Source organism: Barbatula barbatula (assembly GCF_947034865.1).
Source record: "Barbatula barbatula genome assembly, chromosome: 21".
Lineage (NCBI taxonomy): Eukaryota > Metazoa > Chordata > Actinopteri > Cypriniformes > Nemacheilidae > Barbatula > Barbatula barbatula.
Window position 1 is genome coordinate 16,320,217 of NC_136784.1, and position 20,952 is coordinate 16,341,168.

The 20,952-nt window shown below is 38.1% G+C and overlaps 1 protein-coding gene across 2 annotated transcripts; it reads right to left on the reverse strand.

The window, feature by feature from the left end:
- Positions 1-635: 635 nt before the first annotated feature.
- On the reverse strand, positions 636-20,933 carry eya3 (EYA transcriptional coactivator and phosphatase 3). Of its 2 annotated transcripts, XM_079485157.1 has the most exons (19): positions 20,771-20,933; positions 12,312-12,432; positions 12,165-12,214; positions 10,833-10,942; positions 10,685-10,753; positions 10,083-10,155; positions 9,509-9,618; positions 9,137-9,274; positions 8,827-8,906; positions 8,503-8,683; positions 5,876-6,045; positions 4,970-5,053; positions 4,788-4,877; positions 4,639-4,697; positions 4,104-4,258; positions 3,578-3,692; positions 3,162-3,283; positions 2,717-2,817; positions 636-2,631 (listed from the first exon to the last, which is right to left on the reverse strand). In XM_079485157.1, the coding sequence occupies exons 2-19, from the start codon at positions 12,342-12,344 to the stop codon at positions 2,551-2,553; spliced, it is 1,821 nt and encodes a 606-aa protein (XP_079341283.1). In that variant the 5' UTR covers positions 12,345-12,432; positions 20,771-20,933; the 3' UTR covers positions 636-2,550. The 2 variants fall into 2 exon arrangements, with proteins under 2 accessions (XP_079341283.1, XP_079341284.1); XM_079485158.1 differs by lacking the exon at positions 9,137-9,274 and having other exon boundaries at positions 20,771-20,890.
- Between the last annotated feature and the right edge of the window lie 19 nt (positions 20,934-20,952).

Sequence of the window (20,952 nt, forward strand, 5' to 3'; positions counted from 1 at the left end):
TATTAATTATTTCATAAAGTGTATTTAAAGACTAATTTAAGTTGTCATTTAAGAGCGTGTAGGATCATGTCTGTTTATTGTAACCTTGCGTACATTGCAGTCTGTATGTTTTCTCTTTATTTGTAAATCTATGGAATGCTCATACATTATCACTTAGGCCTACCCAAAGGTGGACAGAACTTAAAAAATATTACTTTTACTTAAGTAAATCCATTCCATGTCAGATAATAATTCATACAAAAGGAGCCCCAACCATGTATTGAGTTCTGATTTAACATAATTTTGAGATTTCATAAATCGTTTTTTTAGCTGCATCTGAGAAAATATATACAGAAACCCCTCTTGAAATATTTTACTTCGCATGTAATAAATCTAGAATAAAAGTCAGCTTTTTTGAATTAGGTTACAACAGAAAAAGAACTTGATCGTGATATAAAACATTTTTGAGATGCGCCCGTTTTTGAGAATGTGTACGGGAAGTTAAGGTCAGTCCAAAAACGTGTGCATGCGCAGTACCGTTTGTTTATGTTGTTGCTTTAAAACCGTCTCCAACAAATATTATATCAACTGTAGAATACGTATTTTAGGGAGAATACGGCAAATCATTGTTGGGATCAGAAAGAAACAAGGCAGTTGGACCAGCCTCAAAAGTATTTAATGAACGTACACAAAACCAGGCAGGAGCAGTGTAGCACAGATATTTGCTGTGGAGAAATCATTACCCACGTTCAAAATAATGATGACAGATATATTATTTCAGGGTTACACTTATACAAGAGCAGTTACATCCCTTGATTGTCTGTGCATTACTACCAAATCCCAACAGCAATGATGATACATTCATGTAGCAGATAGACAGCATGCCAGGACCAGATAACGTTCCTGAAAAATGCAGGAAACAAACGGAGTAGAAAAAAGCACCAGAAGCGAAGATCTCAAAGTAACACCTTACAATTAAGTTCCATTTGTTAACATTAGCATACTTGAACTAACACTAAACTAAGAATCTACAGTATCTATTAAATCTTCGCTTATGTTCATTACAACAGTTACTGAAACTTTGACATCAAAATCAAGTATTTGCTAACGTTAATGCAAAATAATAGAATAACTACATAAAAATGTACTGATACACTAAAGATGAATAAATGCTGTAAAACGATATTGTTCATTGTTAGTTTATGCCAGCTAATGCCTTAACAAATAAAAACCCATTGCAAAGTGTTTGCTATCATCCGATAAAAGCAAGACGAAATAATATGATTTATGCAGAGACATTTGAAAACCTCAGAGGCCAACACAGATCACAAGCATCAAACTAGCAGAAAATGACAAATATAACAGCATAGGGCCTATGACTCAAATGTAACACTTCACCAGAAAGCAAACAAAAAATATAAACGCATGTTGTCATTTTTCAGTAATTCCCTTAAAGATAATACATTTACTGAATGGTGATTATAGTTAAAAAGGCACAATATAAATATGTACAGAAAAACGCAAACAAGGACACACAACTATGCAAACAAATGAAGAGAACAACATTCTTAATTGTCAAAGCTGCTTGCGTAAAAATGTTTTTTCTTCAGGCTCAGTAACGTTCAGTCGAAATCTCACAGCGGCCAGGAACATTACCCACTGTGCTCGTAAAACCACCTTCAAACAAAGTTGAAACGATCTCTTATCACTGACCAGAAATGTATTGCACACTATCAGATGGGTTTCTCCCAAGTACGTACAAATTAAAGAAAATAACAGAGCCTGGAATGACGTTCCAGCATCTTCTGGCTAAAACATAATATAGGAACTGAATGTGGTTAGACACACAAAGACATATTTCCTAAGGGCAAATGAACAAAGAAAGTATGATATTACTTGACATTTTTTTAACTGGTCTGATTCGTTCTAAAGGACACTTTATAGACACCATGAGACACTATCATACCCATGAAACTGAATGTAGGATTGATGTTAAACCCTGTACGTACCATTTCAATATCTGCACTTGAATAAATGTGCATAAATCCTTTCTTATTTATGCCATCCTATAACAACCAGTATTAAGCCTTCGAATAAGTACAAAATTACTCCAATTTACATTTCAGCCCTTAAAAATGAATGCAAAATAAACTAAGAATGAAATGTCAAAGTCCAGAAGTTTCTATGCCAGTGCAGACCTTTGGTCATGGGGTACTCCTTTGGTGAATGCAGTTGCGTTGAAGATGGCAAGGCTGGCAGGCTTTAACCTGCCATGTTTTTTTTTAATAAGAGGCTGAGATAGATGCACATTTTTTCTCATGTACTGTGTTAAATGGTGTCCCAGTGCAAGTCTCATGTCGGGGGAGAATAGCTGCCATTGAGGGAACGGAGGGTTTGCGAGATCTAAGAGTCACACATGTGACCCATTTTGTTGAGTTCTGTCTCTGAGCAGAGTTCAGCTAAGGATGGGGTTTAGGATGGGTGGGTTTGCAGATGGGGGGCCGTAATGCAGCTGAAGACTTGCTGCTCGGGGCTGCTGACCAGATCCATGTCTTTCATCCAGTTCTTCATTTATAAGAAGTCCAGTTCCAGAGCTTGGTGAAGGGAAATCAGGTCCCCGTGAGAGGAAATTCGCCAAAACGGTATGTTGTGCTAAAGAAAAAGAATATATGCTGAATAGGTCAACTGCACTTGGCTTTATCTGTACAAAACTTGATTTAAAGTGTCTTGACTATACCTGCTTTGCTGCGAATTCTTCATCACGACCGTCCCCTATAACAACGTAAGTCACTTTCTTCCCAAAGCGAGAGATGATACGTTCAAAGCAGCTCTCTTTTCCTGTTAACACAAGTACCAGTCAGCGTCAAAAGTGTTTCTCCTGTGGTCATACTAGTGATGTCGACAGCATTGGTACTTCAGTACTTGGGACTATTGTTTGATTTTTAATATCGCAGGCATTTGACTGATAAGCGTCTGCTTTCAAGGCTATAAAACCTGCTTAGGACAATTTTTAGCATTTTACATGGTCCTCACTTAATTTCTGTCCCCCAAAAATCTTAGTTTTCATCAAATAAGAGATATATAATGATGAGTGATATCTTTAATATGCTAAAATATTCATGTTCACTTATGATTTATAAATCCAAATGAATCAAAATAAATGATTTTCCTTCATGCTTTACCGATTTTAGTGGCGCTGTAGATGTTCTCGATGGGAAAGACATCAGCCAGGCCATAAAGCAGCACTTTAGCCAAAGCAGGAACCAGCTGAGTGGTGGTAACCAGAACATTCATACATTTGCCCCTGTGAACAACCAACCAAACCTTTAGTTCACTGTTAGTATGACCTTTACATTTATGCATTCAGCAGACACACACATTTTGATTGCACATTTTTTTATCAGTGTGTGTGTGTGTGTGTGTGTGTTCCCTGGGTATCGGACCGACAACCTTTTACGCTGCTAATGCAATGCTCTACCACTGAGCCACAGGACCATACTATGATAAATTAAAGTATCCACATTGAACAACCGGCCCACTGTGTTGAGATCATGCCTGTTTAGACAGCAAATACAATTGCGCTCCAAGTGAATCGCACCTTGACTGAATGAGCAGGAGAGACTTGAGGGCAGTGCTCAGCCAGGCATCTGTGACGTTCTCAATGTCTGAGCGCAGTCTGTGCAGTAAATCTCTCTTCATGGGGCTCAGCAGACCTGAAGGAACACCAGAGAAGTTTTGCTGTTGATCTATTGAAATACACTGACTAAAGACAGACTGCATTAGACTAATGTAGTAATAAAAGATACTACAGGATACAAACGAATGTTACGTTTTGTAACATCCAGCTATGACATATGCATCAATAGATTTGGATTTCAAAACATCAAATATATCTGCTGGTTTTGATATGGGCATTGATGTCCTAAAATGGCAAACCAGATATTCCATATATGATGCACTGACGATTTAATCATGACGCATACATGCATGAAGGTTTATTTTAATATTCTTAAGTGGATAAAATACTAAATATTGGGATCAAATGCTTTTTGGTGACTAAGAAACGGCACCGCCCTGCTGGACAACACTGTGGATTCGGGAGAAGAAAAATGTGGTATCCTTACCTCCCACATTCCCTTTGAATCCATTGTAGATCTCTTTGAGACGGCGATACCTAAAGGCCAGCTTACGCATCCAATCTACGCCCCCCTGAACCGCGATGGTGGAACCCCCGCCTGCATTGGGACCGGTGAAGCCATCGCTGGAGAAGTTGTAGTTGCTAAGACAAAACCGTTAGCATGGATGAAGCCAGTGACCTGTCTTATTAAGTACGTTTATGGTATTACGCAGATGGCAGCTACAACATGGCATTCCAAGAAACTCAATTTACCAACCAGGAAGTTACTTGCCGATTTAGCAAGCTGGTCAGTATGTGTAGGGTATACAGTATGCCACTGGGTCTTAGATATTTCGAGTTCAGTGCACTTTACTTTGGTCATGGTGTGTGAACGTACCAATATGTATTAAATATGCAAAGTTGTGACTGAAAGGAACAGTTCGTCCAACATTGATGTTGTGTTTTATTAGTTAAAATCGCAACTATTAACAAAATTCCAAACTAATTACAGACATGGCTTCCTTGTTTTATTGTTTCATTACCTCAAATCCTGCCCATTGTCATCTGAGGCAACATCATCAACATGGACTTGATCACATTCCTGCGTTCAAAGGTAAAGATGATGTCCTACTCATCAACAAAATACATTGCAAACTGAAAGAAAAACAGAGTTGTTACACTTTATTTATACCTCGAGATCATTAAAGAAGAGATGAGTGTCTGCAAGCTCAAAAATCAACTCCTCCATCTGCAGGCCCAGATTAAGAACCGTCGCTGGGTCCTGTATAACACACAACACAACAGTAAACAAAGGTTTACTGTCACATATTTACAGTCAAGATGTTTAATCTTTATAACATGAATCTGTCATACCTTGCCAAACTTTTGAGCAAATGATCCAGTAAGAAGAGAGTGGAAAATGATAATGGTTTCGTCGAGATCCCACAAGAAGACACGCTGAGAAAAGAAAATAATGTCAAAAGCTAACAACCCATACATCAGTAGAAAGCTAACAACCACACATCAGTAGAAAGCTAACAACCCATACATCAGTAGAAAGCTAACAACCACACATCAGTAGAAAGCTAACAACCCATACATCAGTAGAAAGCTAACAACCACACATCAGTAGAAAGCTAACAACCAATACATCAGTAGAAAGATAACAACCACACATCAGTAGAAAGCAAACAACCCATACATCAGTAGAAAGCTTTATTATTCAACTTTCAGACAAAGTTAAAATCTCAATGACCCATAAGGGTGGTTTTGTTGTCCAGTGTCACATATGTGATTAATATTATATGCTATATTATTATACAGTCGCAGAAAAAAAATTAGACAGTTCCAAATTTTCATTTCAAAAGCATTTCTAGATGTATTGTGGTCATTACACTCCAGTCTGTGTTGAATTTCAACCAAGTCATCCAACAGCAATGTGAAAGACTGACAGAATCACAAGACACATGAAAACTATGATAAAAATCGAGGTCACCACATAAAAGGTATGTACAACTATTACTATTACTTAAAAGTGAATGTGAACGGTTTTCTTTGAAAAATCGGTCAAAATAACAGAAAAAGATCAGACCTCAAATTCTGCAATTTCAAATAAATGCAGAAAGAAACTGTATTTTGGTCTGGAATTTGGGCGAAATGTTTTTAGTGGTTCACAGAATAAAACAAAACGAACATTTTACCTTAAAACATAGCAATAAACAGTAAATGTTGTTAAGTATCCAAGTACATTTCCTAAGTCTCTGAAAACTGCTGGATTACCTCAAGGTCATTGTCTGTGGTTTGGGAGCTGTCTGACTTCTTGGCTTTGCCTTTAGCTTTGCCGGCAGGGTTTTTGCGATTGGGCTCGTCCTGATCCCGTGCGCCTGTGGGAAGAGCCATCCCGGTGGGCAGAGCCACACCTGTTGGCAGAGTCTCACCCGGGGACTCATCTACAAGAAAAAGCAACTGTATAAACTACACTTTATAACTATGCAACCAGATGCGAAACCCGCTGAACAAACGACTTACTACAGCACCCCTAAGGAGAAATTACGTTTATTTTCTACTATAGATCACGATGAACTATCGAAAATCATTAGATCATCTAAATCGACTACATGCATGCTAGACCCTATACCTACAAATCTTCTGAAAGAGATGCTCCCAGAAATTATAGATCCTCTACTTAGCATTATTAACTCATCTCTGACATTAGGACATGTGCCTAAAGCATATAAGGTGGCTGTTATAAGGCCCCTTGTCAAAAAACCCCATCTGGACCCTGGAGAACTAGTTAACTATAGACCTATTTCGAATCTACCTTTCTTATCTAAAGTTCTGGAAAAAGTAGTCTCAACTCAAATATGTTCCTTCCTCCAAAGGAATGAGATTAATGAAGATTTCCAGTCTGGATTTAGAGCACATTACAGTACAGAGACTGCTCTGATTAGAGTTACAAATGATCTGTTTATGGCGTCCGACCGAGGTTGTATCTCCTTATTGGTGCTGCTAGATCTTAGTGCTGCATTCGACACCATTGACCACAGCATGCTCCTACATAGACTTGAAAATTATGTCGGTATTAAGGAAATAGCTTTGAAATGGCTTAGATCTTATTTATGCGACCGTTTCCAATATGTAAAAATAAACAATGAGGTATCACGCAAATCGCAAGTCCAGTACGGTGTACCACAGGGCTCAGTACTAGGGCCTATGCTCTTCGCATTATACATGTTACCCCTAGGAGATATAATAAAGCGACACGGAGTAAGCTTTCACTGCTATGCTGATGATACGCAACTTTATATTTCCTCGAAGCCTCACGAAACACAGCAATTCCATCGAATAGTGGAATGCATTGTCGATATAAAAAAGTGGATGAGTAGCAATTTTTTATTACTGAACTCGGACAAAACTGAAGTGTTACTTATCGGACCGAAAACCGCCCTACGTAACAACCAAGAATACTGCTTAACTATTGATGGATGTTCCATAAAACCCTCATCTTCAGCTAAGAATCTTGGCTTTATATTCGATAGTACTCTGTCATTTGAGAACCAGGTCGCCAAAACCTGTAAGATTGCGTTTTTCCATCTTAAAAATATATCTAAATTACGTCATATGCTGTCATCATCAGATGCGGAGAAGCTTATACATGCCTTTATGACATCAAGACTAGATTACTGTAATGCACTATTAGGTGGTTGCCCTGCAGGCCTATTACAAAAACTCCAACTGGTCCAAAATGCGGCAGCTCGAGTTCTTACACGTACAAAAAAGTATGAGCATATTAGCCCGGTTCTGTCAACCTTGCACTGGTTACCTATAAAGCATCGCATAAATTTTAAAATCTTGCTTATTACCTATAAAGCCTTGCATGGTTTAGCTCCTCACTACTTGAGAGAACTTCTTACGTATTATAGTCCATCACGTGCACTACGCTCTCAGGCGTCAGGTCAGTTGGTAATACCTAGAATTTCAAAATCAAGTGCAGGCGGCAGATCCTTTTCCTATCTAGCGCCTAAACTTTGGAACAGTCTTCCCTGCAATGTCCGGGAGGCGGACACACTCTGTCAGTTTAAATCTAGACTAAAGACGCATCTTTTTAATCTTGCATACACTAGATTATCATAATATATGTATTTCAAAGATCTAGGCTGCACTAGTTAGATCAACCGGAACCAGGGACACTTCCAATAACAACTGATGCATTTGTTGCATCAAAGAGTGCAGAACAGTACTCTACTCTCAGCCAGTCTTGTCTCATTGTTCCAAGGTTACAAGAGCGGAGCGAGCAGGGCGCAATCCATTCCTAGACCTGACAAATGCTGGACGAAGGAAGTGACGTCCCTACAAAACTTCAGCCACTATTAGATTATTAATGATAATTTTAAATCTAATTTTTTTTTTTTTTCGCCTTGTTGTGCAAGCACTGTTGAGCTTGTGCAGAGGCTGCAGTTTTTGCCAGAGGGGAACTGGAATCCCCTGGTTAGGCCTGGTTTCCCTCCGAGGTTTTTTTTCTCCTCCAATGGAGTTTTGGGTTCCTCGCCACCGTTTGCATACTGTTTTGCACTGTTTTGCCTGGCCGGGGGGGCTGCTAGAATTTGATAGTCTTATTTAATTAACTCTGCATATAGTAATTTATTGTGTGTCTGATATTTGACCTGTGTTTTGAATTCCATAACCTTTTATGTTTTACTTATAGTCATTTTTTCTTGTACAGCTGCTTTGTAACAATGAAAATTGTAAAAAGCGCTATATAAATAAAGCTGACTTGACTTGACTTGACACTGTTGGCAGAAGGTGGACATCCATAATCACCAAAACAACAAAGATACCCAACTGTATTAATCTGACTGGCTAGCTGCCTAGTGCATATGACAAAAGTTAGAAGGTAGATAACACACCTGTTGTGTTGGGAAGGTCCGCTGAAGCACTGCCTTCTGTCTTAATGGCTGGATATCCAGGGGCCACCACACCTGCTCCATCTCGATCATTGCTGGGCAGCCCAGCAGACAAGTAACTGGGAGGGGGAACGTAGTACTGGGAGAACTGGCTCTGGCCGAGAGTGTTGTAATTTGTAAACTCCTGAAGAGATCAGAAACAACACCATTTATTTAACATTTAGCAAAGGCAGTTGCCTCACACCATGACGAAGTATGTTCTTGCAAACGTTTGGTTTCTTCCTGTTAGGACTCTGCTGGTGGTTTCGTGTGACTTGGAAAGCTCACCTGATGTGTGGCGGTGGCTGTGGTCACTGCAGTTGCAGAGGGGATGTTGGTGTACACACTTGATGTAGTGAAACAGGAACCTAAACATATACGAACAACAATAAAGAGTTTGCAGTGAACGCATTCCTACACCTCATGGGGATGATAAATCGAACTGGATAGAACACTTTGAGTGTAAATGGAAGTGGTTTTAGGTAGATGGATCTTGGTGGGTCTTTCGACTCCCGTACTGATGAAGCAGTGTGCTGCAGTGAGCGTGTAGAGCTATCGATGGGAGGCAGAGAAAGAGAGAGAGCTGTAGCAGGCTTGCCTTGGCTGGGGTAGGTGTAGTGGATCTGGCTGGGTTGGGTTGAGGTATAGCCTGAGCTGAAGCTGAGAAACCCCGTCTGGCCAACAGAGGGCGCCTCTGGCAGCCGTGACTCTGTCTTTAAGCCCGGCCACATGGTGCCTGAGGCCATGCACGGAGAGATGGAGCATGAGAGGGCGAGTGGAGGAGAGAAGGGATGCAGAATTGAAAGAGGTGATTAGAAGGCGGTTAAGAACAGGATGTAACTTGAAATGTGGCTCGATGTGATCTGTGAGCATACGGTGTGAAAGCAAGGTGAGGGTTTAAGTGGAAATGAGTTTGGGTGAAGTGTTCTGATGAGTGAATGCATAGACTGCAACAGGGTGAGGCACAGACCAAATGGCGGCAGCCCGTATGTCTGGCCAGACTGAGGAAAGCCGCTGTATATGGACGACTGGCCCAGGGAGGGGAAAGCCACTTGACCGGCATATGCAGTGACCGCAGGGCTTAAGAAAAACAAAGGATAGTTAAAACCAGAACAGTGTGTGGGCTTTATACTATAGGTCATATGTAGATGATCCAGAGAGTTAAAAAGCAGAAATGTAAGACGAAAAAAGTTGCTTAAATGCATTAAAGACTTCATTGAGTTTTAACTCTGTTCATTCTTAGAATCTCGGAACATAACGTACTAAACAACTCGGCAAAGCGATTAGTATGCAGTTTCGATTATGTGTAAATCTTATAGCTATACATTTGGAACAGTGCGAGACGTTTAGCATTTATTTCTATGCCCTGACCTTCGCTATAAGTACATTACTGTGCATGAAAGTTCCTTTTTACTTGCTTGTACCTTAACCCTTTCTGTGGCTACATATCGCACATGATATCTGTAACGACTCATACTGAACCTGGAACGATCCTAAAAAGATTTCATTTCAAAATTCAGGAGTTTCAGGAAGGAGTTCAGTACTTATTGCTTCCTTGGTAGATCTGTGAGGTATATTCGGTGGCAGTGGTTGTGGTGAGATCTTTGCATGTAACGGCTGTTGAAAAAAGGAATACATTACATTTTATTTATACAGCACAATTTTGCATTGTTGCAAAGCAGCTTTACATACATTTAGGCAATAGTTAGAGATATCATTATGAAAAATGAAGAGGGCTCAGAATACATCGTATTTTCAGTATTATAATACTATGCAATTGAAACCTAATTGGACATTTATTTTCCAAAGACTAGTAAGTGCGCTGTATAACACATTACGTTACTAGTCCCTTTTATTTATTGATTCATTTTTAAACATTACTGGGTTATTTACAGATTCGCTTAATATGACTGTGTTATACCGAGTGAAGTATCAACAAGATATTAGCTGTCACGGTTTATAATATTCAATTATCGTCAGTACAAAAAATGTGCAATGATACTCAACCATGCAAACAGATTGCTAAATAAAGTTAAATACATAATTCAAGTTAAATGTAGGATGTTTAGGAAGAATGAAACCACAATTCCACTGGTGTAAACGTGTAAGAAAAAAGGGAGATTTCAAGAGAGCAACTGGACATTACCATTGCGAGTATATGCATTTCCTGTGTCACAAGCCTGGGCTCTTGATAAAGTCTCTTGATCTGACCGATCTGAAGGAAATTTACATTATTGTATGAAACAAATGTAATCACATTCCGAAGATCAAGGTGAGAACAGAACTGAACTTACTTGTGTGTAGATGATTGACAGATGATGGTGGATATGAGTTGACCTCTGAGTCTAGAGCTGTCGAGTCGCTCTGGTTCATGGGATTGCTGTTGTCATTAGCAACCATGCCTCTGTAAAATAAAAAATACAAATGGTATAGATGCCCAACCTCTCCCTCTCTCTCTTTAAGTACAAGTGGGAAAACAAACTAATGTAAGGTATTTAAAAATGTATTCATTGCATATTATTTGAAAATATTTTTAAAGCTTCAGGTATTAAATATAAAATATCTTTTATAAGTGAACATTAAGATTTCTGTGGTTAAATATTTTACTGAATTAATCAGGTGGTTTCTAGCACTGAATGATACAATGAATAAAACTACAACATGCTATGTTTTCTCAAAATAACATATCCAGTACAGACAACACAACTAAACTCCTAGAAAATATGGAGCTTTTAAAATATTTTCTCTTCTGTGAATAGAAACAGTGGTTGTGGCTGTTCTCAAAAATGATAATGTCCCACGGAATAAGGAAGTCATGCAACTTTGCCAGATCAAAAACCTTTCTTCATCTCGTCTCAAGGACACAAAAGAGCACGAATTTCTTATATCCTGTTATACAGGATACTCTTATACCTTTAAACCTTAAACATTTAGGTTGTTAGATACATGCAAAAGGTGTAAAATAAATATGTGAACAAGCCGTGTATACTTACAATATAGCCGTGTATAATGTGAGAGCTATATTTACAATGTTTAATAATGATGGATAGATAGTACATGTTTCTCTGTTCATGAAAAGCTAAAAACACACATGCTCACAACTGCAGAATAAAACCAGACATATAAAGAACATGCAATTTCTTGACTTGGCACAATGCAAATCGAATGCGGACAATAGCATGTAAAAATATATTTTCATAATGTATAACTGACTATGTTCCTGTAATAAAGTGCAACCATTAGCACAGTACTTTTTCTTGTTACTTTACCCATAATACAATTTCCAACTTATCAGTCAGTGCTTTTCATAATCATTCAGTCGAACTATTTACATGCATATTGTTTTTAAGTCAGGTCCCTATTATTGTAAAATCTTTATTCTTTTGTATTACATTCAAGACATGGACATAACATTCCCACTATTGCCCTGCTTTTGCTATTTAACTTAATCACTCAACCTCATTTCTGTCATCAAAATTTGAGTACAAATTGAAAACAAAAGACCTTTTAAAATGATTCTATACAAGGCGCAGCGGTTTCATCTGACCATATTGGATGCTGCTGGTGTTTTAAAATGAATGCTGGGTTCCTACGAAAAAACATAACAAAAATGCATGTAATCTCACCTTGAATCACTCTCCTGACTTACTTCTGGATCGTGCCGTGCTTTCTTTGACTGTTGAACAAAATAACAGAAAAATTGGTTATCAGTCTTCCCTATATCCATGTAACTATTTTGTTACTGCTTAAATTAACATTGGCCATGTACTCACGGGTAGCTCAGGCACCTCGTGTGATTCGTCCATGGCTGTGAGAGAGGAATTCTGCACCGTTTGCCCGGGTAAATCTGCTTTGTCAGTCTCTGGAGTCGCTGTTACTGCTTCGGCCAAGGCCCTGAGTAAAACACCATAAGTGACTGGGACATCTCTATATATATGCTCTTCCAGCCCCTACCTTCGCGCCCGTGTGCGCGTGATCGGGCCGCCAAGCACTGTCTATGCGAAATTTATGGCAAAAAATGGGTCTTGCCGATCCTAATCCTACTCTCAACCTGGTAGCAGGTGAGGTCAGCCGCGGCAGGTGAGGCACGTGAGGCTTCCCCACAAAGGCACCAGATGTATTGTTTATACCCTCCCACTTTACAGCGCACATGCCTGGATTTACACGGACGTGTCTCCTTACATGAATACTAACCTACATTTAGTGAAAACTAGGAAGGTTGTATTCTTTACTGATTATATCAATGGCATTAGGTGTTTCTGCACAAGCTGTCTCATCCACAGAGATAAGATGTAACCTAATTTTATTCACCCGTGCCGTCCTTCAACTGCATTTATAAATTGGAAGCTAGAGGAGGAAAATGAGGGTCAGACGTCCACTTGCATTTAAATCTTCATTCATGTAAATGTGAGACTACAAGGTTTGGTAAATCACGTGTCGCCGGAACAATGCTTATGCAATGTCGAGATCAATGTCCCAAGAGCATGATCTTGACAGGTTTAATACAGTCTACTTTTGTCTACTGTGGCAAATGTGGAAAAATCTACAGATGACATTTAAAACAAGCTGTGCAAACACACATCAAAAACCTTTGGGTTTCCCATTGGTTTACCCTAAAATTATGTTTTATGTTCTTTCTTACAAACACTATACTACTTACTTACACTACAAAAAAACACTATGTGAGCCAACAGTTAAGGCAACATTGCATTGTCTTTTTATTCAAAGGGAGAAAATGAGGAACAGACAGAAACTATTGGAAATATTAACAATGGACACCCACATTGAAAAGCATTTATATGAGGAGGTCAGGATATACCTGCCTTTGAACAACTTAAGCCTTTTTAAAGAGTACAAAGCATTGACTGCCTGTGTTTGCACACAATCCAATGGAGTATACCTTGAAAGGCTACATCGTATTATCGTATGTACAAAAATAAACATATCAGGGCTATATACTGCGACGAAACTGCTCGTTTTTTATAACGTGCCAGGTTAAATTTGATAGGGTCGCATTGGTGCGCGTAAATGATTTAACATTTAATGTGATTTATGAGTGGTGAACGGCATGCTTGTGATAGTCGCAGGAAAGAGCGAGCAGCACTCCCTCCGTCTCCAAACTAAAGTGTGTGCAGACCGAATGGCATAAAAGCGTCGCAGGACAGACTGCTCCATATGCTTTTAAAACGATTTTACGAAACATTGACGTCATATTCGGTTCGGTCTGTGCATCACAATTGAATCAAAAGGTTTCCTGTAGCTCAGTGGTAAGAGCATTGCGTTAACAACGCAAGGTTGTGGGTTCGATCCCAGGGGATTGCAGATACCTATGTATAAATGCATAGGATAATGCAATGTAAGTCGCTTTGGATAAAAGCGTCTGCCAAATGCATAATTGTAAATGTAAATATAAAAGCAAGCAAGACAGAATCCATGATTCACAGGGCGCCTTCGGAGAATATTTTTACTTGAATTACAGCTGGGTGTGAATGTGCTCAAAACATGTTTGCTTTTCATCCCTGACAAGTGTCCCGCACATGCAGCTGACATAAAGGACAAATCCTATGCAGTGAAGTGTTATCCCTGTTAACTTCTATCCTTTGCGATGTCCTAACAGCTGTGAAAAACTAAAAGCGTTTCAATGTCCGATTCGCAACGTAATGACTCATTTGAACCGATTCATTTTGTTGAAACAACTCACACTTCAAACACTGAACTCACGAGACTCACTGTCTGAACCCATCAAATCAGACACTCAAAACACAAGCGTGCTTAGACCATTTAACAAAAGTATTTAAAGTTTATTTATGACAATGTGTAGTAATGCATGTATATAATAATTTAGTTCTAGGTTGCTACTGAGTTTTGAGCTAGCTCATTTAATTGTATTGTATGTGGTAAAAATAAAGAGGGCAATAAAGGACAATTATGAAGTGGTCTATAGCCGATTCTTTTAAAAGACCTGAGTGCCAAATTAACCTGAGGTCTTTATATTTACTATAAAAGAGGGTGCGATCAATTGAAAGTTGGAGCGACTAGAGCCCTGCATATACAGGTAGAAAACCAAAGGCTTTAGTTTCCACAATGGATTTCTGCAAGTGTCTACAAGTGCCGTCACAAATAGCAGACATGCAACCGTGTTTGTAACAAATCTATTCCAATTTTCCAGATCAGAATTTACAGCACATACATACATATTAGTAGAAAATACTTAGAATAAACACTTATACACATAACGGTTTTTATTGTTATGTAATAAGATGAATATTGGCATTACTTACTGCTTAAATAAAAGTCTATTAATAAGAAAATTGTCCATCAAGTTTTTCCACTTATTGTGATTATCTGTAATAGAAAATTTTACCAAATTATAAAAAATCATATTAGCCACATTCCTTCAATATGGATTAACTTCGATGAATTACTTATAGAGGAAACTGTCAAAAAGAAGGGCAGCATGTTGTTTTTGTATGTCGTCCTTACGTGATTATTAGTTTGTATTTATTTCTTTAAGTGTTTATTGAAGGTTCTTTTCACGATTGCTTCGATTACACCTTCTCATTTCAAAGGCCACTTGGTGCTAACAATGTTAACCAAACTAAAACTGTAAATTAATCATAATGATAAAGCTCATCTTTCAACCTGTTTCATAATGCAATACAATACTGTTATAAAACCATCAGCAATTATCATATGATGACAATCTGATACCGGCACGTGCCCAGTTCAAACCTAGTAAATAAACTCCTCATATGGCATAGTTGGACGGCTGATGTGGGTTGTATAATGCAAGTATGGTGTTTTCTATTTAAAGATGAAAGAACAACGCTTGCTCATTTAAAGTTATCTGATGGTTACGGATGTAATTTGGCTGATTTATTGGAAGAAGGGCTGTGATGATATGGATTCAATTATATTCAATTTGAGAAACACTTGAGAACATCAGCGGTCATCCTCTTAACAGTTTCAATGTTCACAAAATGTTGTTTGACTCAAAAATAATACCCAAACTCTCCTAAATCTCAAATATAAATCAACACAAAGCACAGAAAAGTAAGTAAAAAGAATGAATGCATTGAAGTAACCTCCTGTTGTATATGGAATATTTCTACAGTAAAACAAATTCATGGTGACACTTGCAATAAAAGGTCTTTAGAAAGATTTATCAATTTCTTGACATCTACAGAATGCTTGAAGGGCTCAAAGATAGACATCACCTGTAAATGGTTTAAAATAACCTGACGCTAAAAATGTAGGCATTATAAAATCAACTTGTATTTTATGAAACCAATTCAACTTCTATTTTAATGAATATATTATGCAGCAGCATTTATAAACAATATGTAAACACTGCAAAATGTTTTGTCACAAACTTATCTGACAGGCAGTGATTGTACAAAAATGATGCTTTGTTCTCATAGCAGTCGTAGCTTTTAGTAAAGAGCTGTGGTTGCACATGTGTAAGTCAGAATAGATGCTCAATTGTTGAAGAGGTTTGCCTGTGAATGTATTTAAAATAACGCAATATGAACTTGTACTACTCGTGGTACAGTCTGCTACTGTTCAGAAGCCCGCTGCTCGATCCCAAAGCTCTTCTGGCAGTCCGAGGCGCTGCGGATGCGAAAGACCCATGTGAATGTTGGTAAACTAGGCTAGCAGTAATGTTTAACATGTTGACAAAATGTAAAATGTGATTTGGATAAAAGCGTCTGCCAAATTAATGAAAATGTAACATCCTGTAACTGTTAACTTCATGCAGCTGCGATCCGCTGGCAGGAAGGTTTGCTTTAGCCTATTAGGTTTTAAACTGCTAAACACATATTAAAACTCTAACTAGGGATGCACAGATAACAGATGATTCATATAACATTTCCTAATACTGCAACAAAAGGCAATAAGTGAACGATCACGACAGAAAGATACTGTACTGTATTTTAACTGTGAGCAGGGTGCAGCTTAAGAAGTTTAACCAGAGGAAATTATTTATGATTTTTGGCTATAATATATCGGCCTTAATGTTATTATCGGCGGATAGGATAACAAATTACCATTTATTGGCCAATACCGATATGGCCGATAATTTAGCTAAATATTAACTGCTGCTAATATTATTATACCACTTATTGCATACCGTTTATCTAGTTGTGCTAAATATATTTTGTTTATATATATAATCTATGATATATAATGATATTTTTGTACATTTAGTGTCACTCTCACCATAAATAGCTGCCTTTGAACAATGTTTATTAGTTACTGTAGTCAAGAACGTAAATTGTCCAGGAGAAAGGGCATTCAGTAGGCTACAATAATGAATAATGGTTCCAGATTCAGCTGTGGCGCGTGGATCAAGGTAAAAACAAATGTTTTGAAGACATGTTTTACGTTTATTCCGGCATCCTCTAACTGCACACATTAAGTTTGGGTTCCATCATAAATATTAACTAGCCAGTCAAAACGGCACACTTGTCTCACTCGAAATGCAACTGCAGTTAGCTAAAGTGGCTCACCGGTAGAGGTCGACAGATTCATACTTTTTGTTTCTGTGGAGACGCACACGTGAGACTACACTACACACGGAACGGCTATATTATTGGTGGATTTAAACGTTTGACAATGACAAGGTAGAGCACATTGCAGTACACAGGACATGTTAAAAATTCTGCATTAATGGAGAAAACAGCAGAATTTTGCAGATAATATACAGCTGCGCGCTAACATTAGTAGCCTCTTAGCTCAAGTGGTAAGTACAATATGAGAGAAAATACATGCAAAAATGTTTAAATGTCACGACTGTAGTATGGGACTGTAGGATTTATAAATAATAGTTTTGTGTGTGTATGTGTGTGCCCTGCCTCCGCAACAGAAAACTGGTTTATGTGGAAACACAATCGGCTAATACATTTTTTAAAGTGAAGAAACATGCATATACACGACAATATATTAAATCACCAAAATCACAGAGGTCATGTTTCTATTCGGCGTAATAAGTCTATAAAGTAAATCTCACGAAGTGTTTATCTACATGCCACATTATTATGGCTTAAGGCACTGCTATCCACTATAGGCAAACACTTCCAAATATTGCTAAGAGACCAAGTTTGTCAAAGCGCTTTGTATTCTTGTGTTGATCATTATGATAACAGTAATAGAAGCAGATAAAGCCATTCTTATAATTTATTCATTTGTGATGCTGTTTTTAAAGAAGAGTATTTTCAAGAACAGCAAGACTCAGCTCATCAGGGCTTTTTCAAAGTAAAAACTGTATGTAATGTTTTAAAATAAAGAATTTAACAATTGATCTCTCAGTTGTCATTAATTTGATGCAAGAAACATTTGTTTAATTGTCAATGTAAAAAAAAAAACCACTTATAACTACTGTTTAAACCATACAGCTAACTTCAATACTTATCAATATAGTTCATGTTTAGATGTTTTATTTAAAGGAACATTACAGTTTCATGGTTCGGCAAAATCTAATATCGGTCGACCTCTACTCACGGCAAGTCTGAACACAAACAGCTAAAAGATGGCGGTACCCACATTTACACCAACAATAAGGTGGACCGCACGCACTCGGATTTGTCCATGCTACAAACTGTCTAGTTAAGATGTGAAGCATTATCAGAACAATGTGATACAATCCTGAAAGACAATCCTAAGAGCAGTTTTGTTGTCAAGCTGTATTAACTTTATGTTGGACTGGTATTTGGTGTGAGATTAATTTGGGCAAGGTGTGCATTTGTAAACGCGTCAATCATGTGTGCGAGTCTGCAACTCTCCGCTTTAATCCCAGTACTTCTGTGACTTTAACCAGCTTCAACAAAAGGACACGGTTTCATAGATACTGGGAGAAAACCCAAGAAGCTCAAACCTGGCTGCAAGATATGTCAAGTCTTGCCACGACAAAAGAACAACCAGCACAACTTTTTCTGTTTATTTTGAGATGTATATATAGATACTCATATACTTTTATTTTTATCTTAATCTGTAATTGTGTATGTTTTTATGTGTTTAATTTTTTGGCAATGTAAAAATGTTTTATGCCAATAAAGCTTCTTTAAATCTTGAATCTGTGATCATTTGACACAGAAATAATGATAGTGTGTGGTTGAAAAGACTGATGTTGTGTCATACCTAATGATGATAATGCTTTCTCTGCTTCTGCAGCAGCACCAAAACAGATTGAAGCGTTATGTTGGAGGTATAAGTTAATAATAGAAACACGAGAATCATAGATTTTTATTAATGAGATCGTGTGGGTGTTCGAATCGAGATCACATAAATAAAATAACATAAATTGCTACATGCAGTGTTAATTAAATAAAACTATAAAATTCTAGCAGCCCCCCCGGCCAGGCAAACGGTATGCAAACGGTGGCGCGGAACCCAAAACTCCATTGGAGGAGAAAAAAACCTCAGAGGGAAACCAGGACTAACCAGGGGATTCCAGATCCTCTCTGCCAAAAACTGCTGCCTCTGCACAAGCTCGACAGTGCTTGCACAACAAGGCAAAATAAAAAAAATTATTGGATTTAAGATTATCGTTAATAATTTTGTAGTCGCCACGTCCTTTGTCCAGCTCTATAATCACAGCATTTGTCAGGTCTGGGCATGCGTGCTGCCCGCTCTAGTGATTTTTAACATCCTACTTAGGTCAGAGAGTGTCCAACAACAAGTTTACGTACACACACGGTGTAAAAACACATTCATTTTCTAATAATAGGCAGTAAATCGGATTTAAAAATGCGGTCGATTCAATATCGATTCTCAAAAGCTGTGAATCGATTTTATTTTCTTTCACATTTCCGCAAGCACTGATCCTTCATTAACGTTATGTTATTGCTACTATTGTCCAATAGATGTCACTTTTCTTTTTACAACAGGTGGATGTTACAACAGGGAGCATATAGTTCATTCATTGCTTCATTAACATGGCGGATGAGATTGTGTTGTCGAATTTAACATCACCCTCACATAAAAGGCAGCGGTCCAAATGATCGCAGCCCCTCTTTACAGCTATTTTGTTTGTTATACTGCATCTTAATTGTAAAATAACCTGTTCTGTTTCAATATACCCAAGTGTGTTTAAAGTTTAATATACACCATATAAAAACGCATATTATGTCAAGAAAAGCAGAAGACTCGAACATGAATGCAAAGCACTTACAGATTGTCCCGTGTTCTTTTGTTGATGTGCTTTCCGTTCACATTCTAGGATCTTCTGCATTTCTTTACATAATATGCTTAGGTGTATACTGAATTTGATTTTAACAGATTAAGCCACATTTAGCATTTTGGACCATTTAAACATGCTTATAATAGCATTCCAACGGTAGTGTTAGGTTTCTTGTGATCTTTAGGCTTGCGTTTACAAGCTTGAAGACAAATATAATCCACTAAAATAGACGAGTGTCATCTATCTATCAGCAAAGGAAGGTAGCCATAAGTGGCAGGTAGCCTATTTTTGGAACTCTGCTATAGTTTAAAAGCATCCAATGATATTTAGAGAATGTGTTGGTATTTTAAATAAGCTAAAATATGAAGAAGCAAATGTAGTTGGTGACAAAATATGACATACGAGTACAAAGATCTTTTGAATGAGAAAAACTATTCAGCCAGCACGAATCTTTAGACTGCAGATAGTGGACATGTTCAGATGTAGCACAACATTAAACCATCACATTATATACAGTCATTGATCGCCTTTGAATCACATACTGGGACTTATAACTGCAGAATGAAAGCAATGTAACTAAAAGCAAGCACACATGCTGGGTCGAAGAGCAAGAGGCTTCAATCCAAGGACAGGTGACCAGCGAAGGTTAAGATCCCGTGACCTAGGCTTTCCTAACATCTATTTATCCCCCAGTGATCCTTAAACAATGCTAACTATTCAGGCAGCCCACTAGGTTTTGAGACACAGACAGCGCTCCTCACAAGCACCGTGGCTAGTTCGTATATTTACGATATTTACACATTTGTTGCGAGCATGTTTGGAGAATGTGAACCACGAGCCATTCCTGACGTGTACAATATAAAAGAAGAGACACAAACGGCATTCCAGTGTAACTGTGTTTTAGTGTAACATAGCGGTTAGCACACTTTAACCCGCTAGCAAACGTGTTTTACTTAGCTCGTTGTCCAGTGACCTTAATAGTTCAGCCTAAGCCGCCAATGAAAGCGTTTAAACACGATGTGTATTGAACACAAATGGGAAATAAACTCTTACCATGTCACCAAGTGCTACCGTCGAGGAAACTTTATGTTTCCCTGGTCTTAAATTCCCTCGATAGAGCGCCTTATGTTGTTAGGGACAACTATTTGGCAGGAAGTCGCTGCAGTTCGAAACACGCATGCGCAGAAACCACAGGCGCTTCTCCGAATCACAAAGAGAATAGTACGAACAAAGCA

What these genes read in the sequence shown, in the direction of transcription:
- eya3 (XM_079485157.1), bottom strand. Translation starts at nt 12,344, where the DNA reads ATGGACGAATCACACGAGGTGCCTGAGCTACCC. An exon ending in AAATGCATATACTCGCAATG is followed by an intron (nt 10,156 to 10,684) that starts GTAATGTCCAGT and finishes TTTTTTCAACAG; the next exon opens with CCGTTACATGCAAAGATCTC. An exon ending in CTACACCTACCCCAGCCAAG is followed by an intron (nt 8,907 to 9,136) that starts GCAAGCCTGCTA and finishes GTATATGTTTAG; the next exon opens with GTTCCTGTTTCACTACATCA.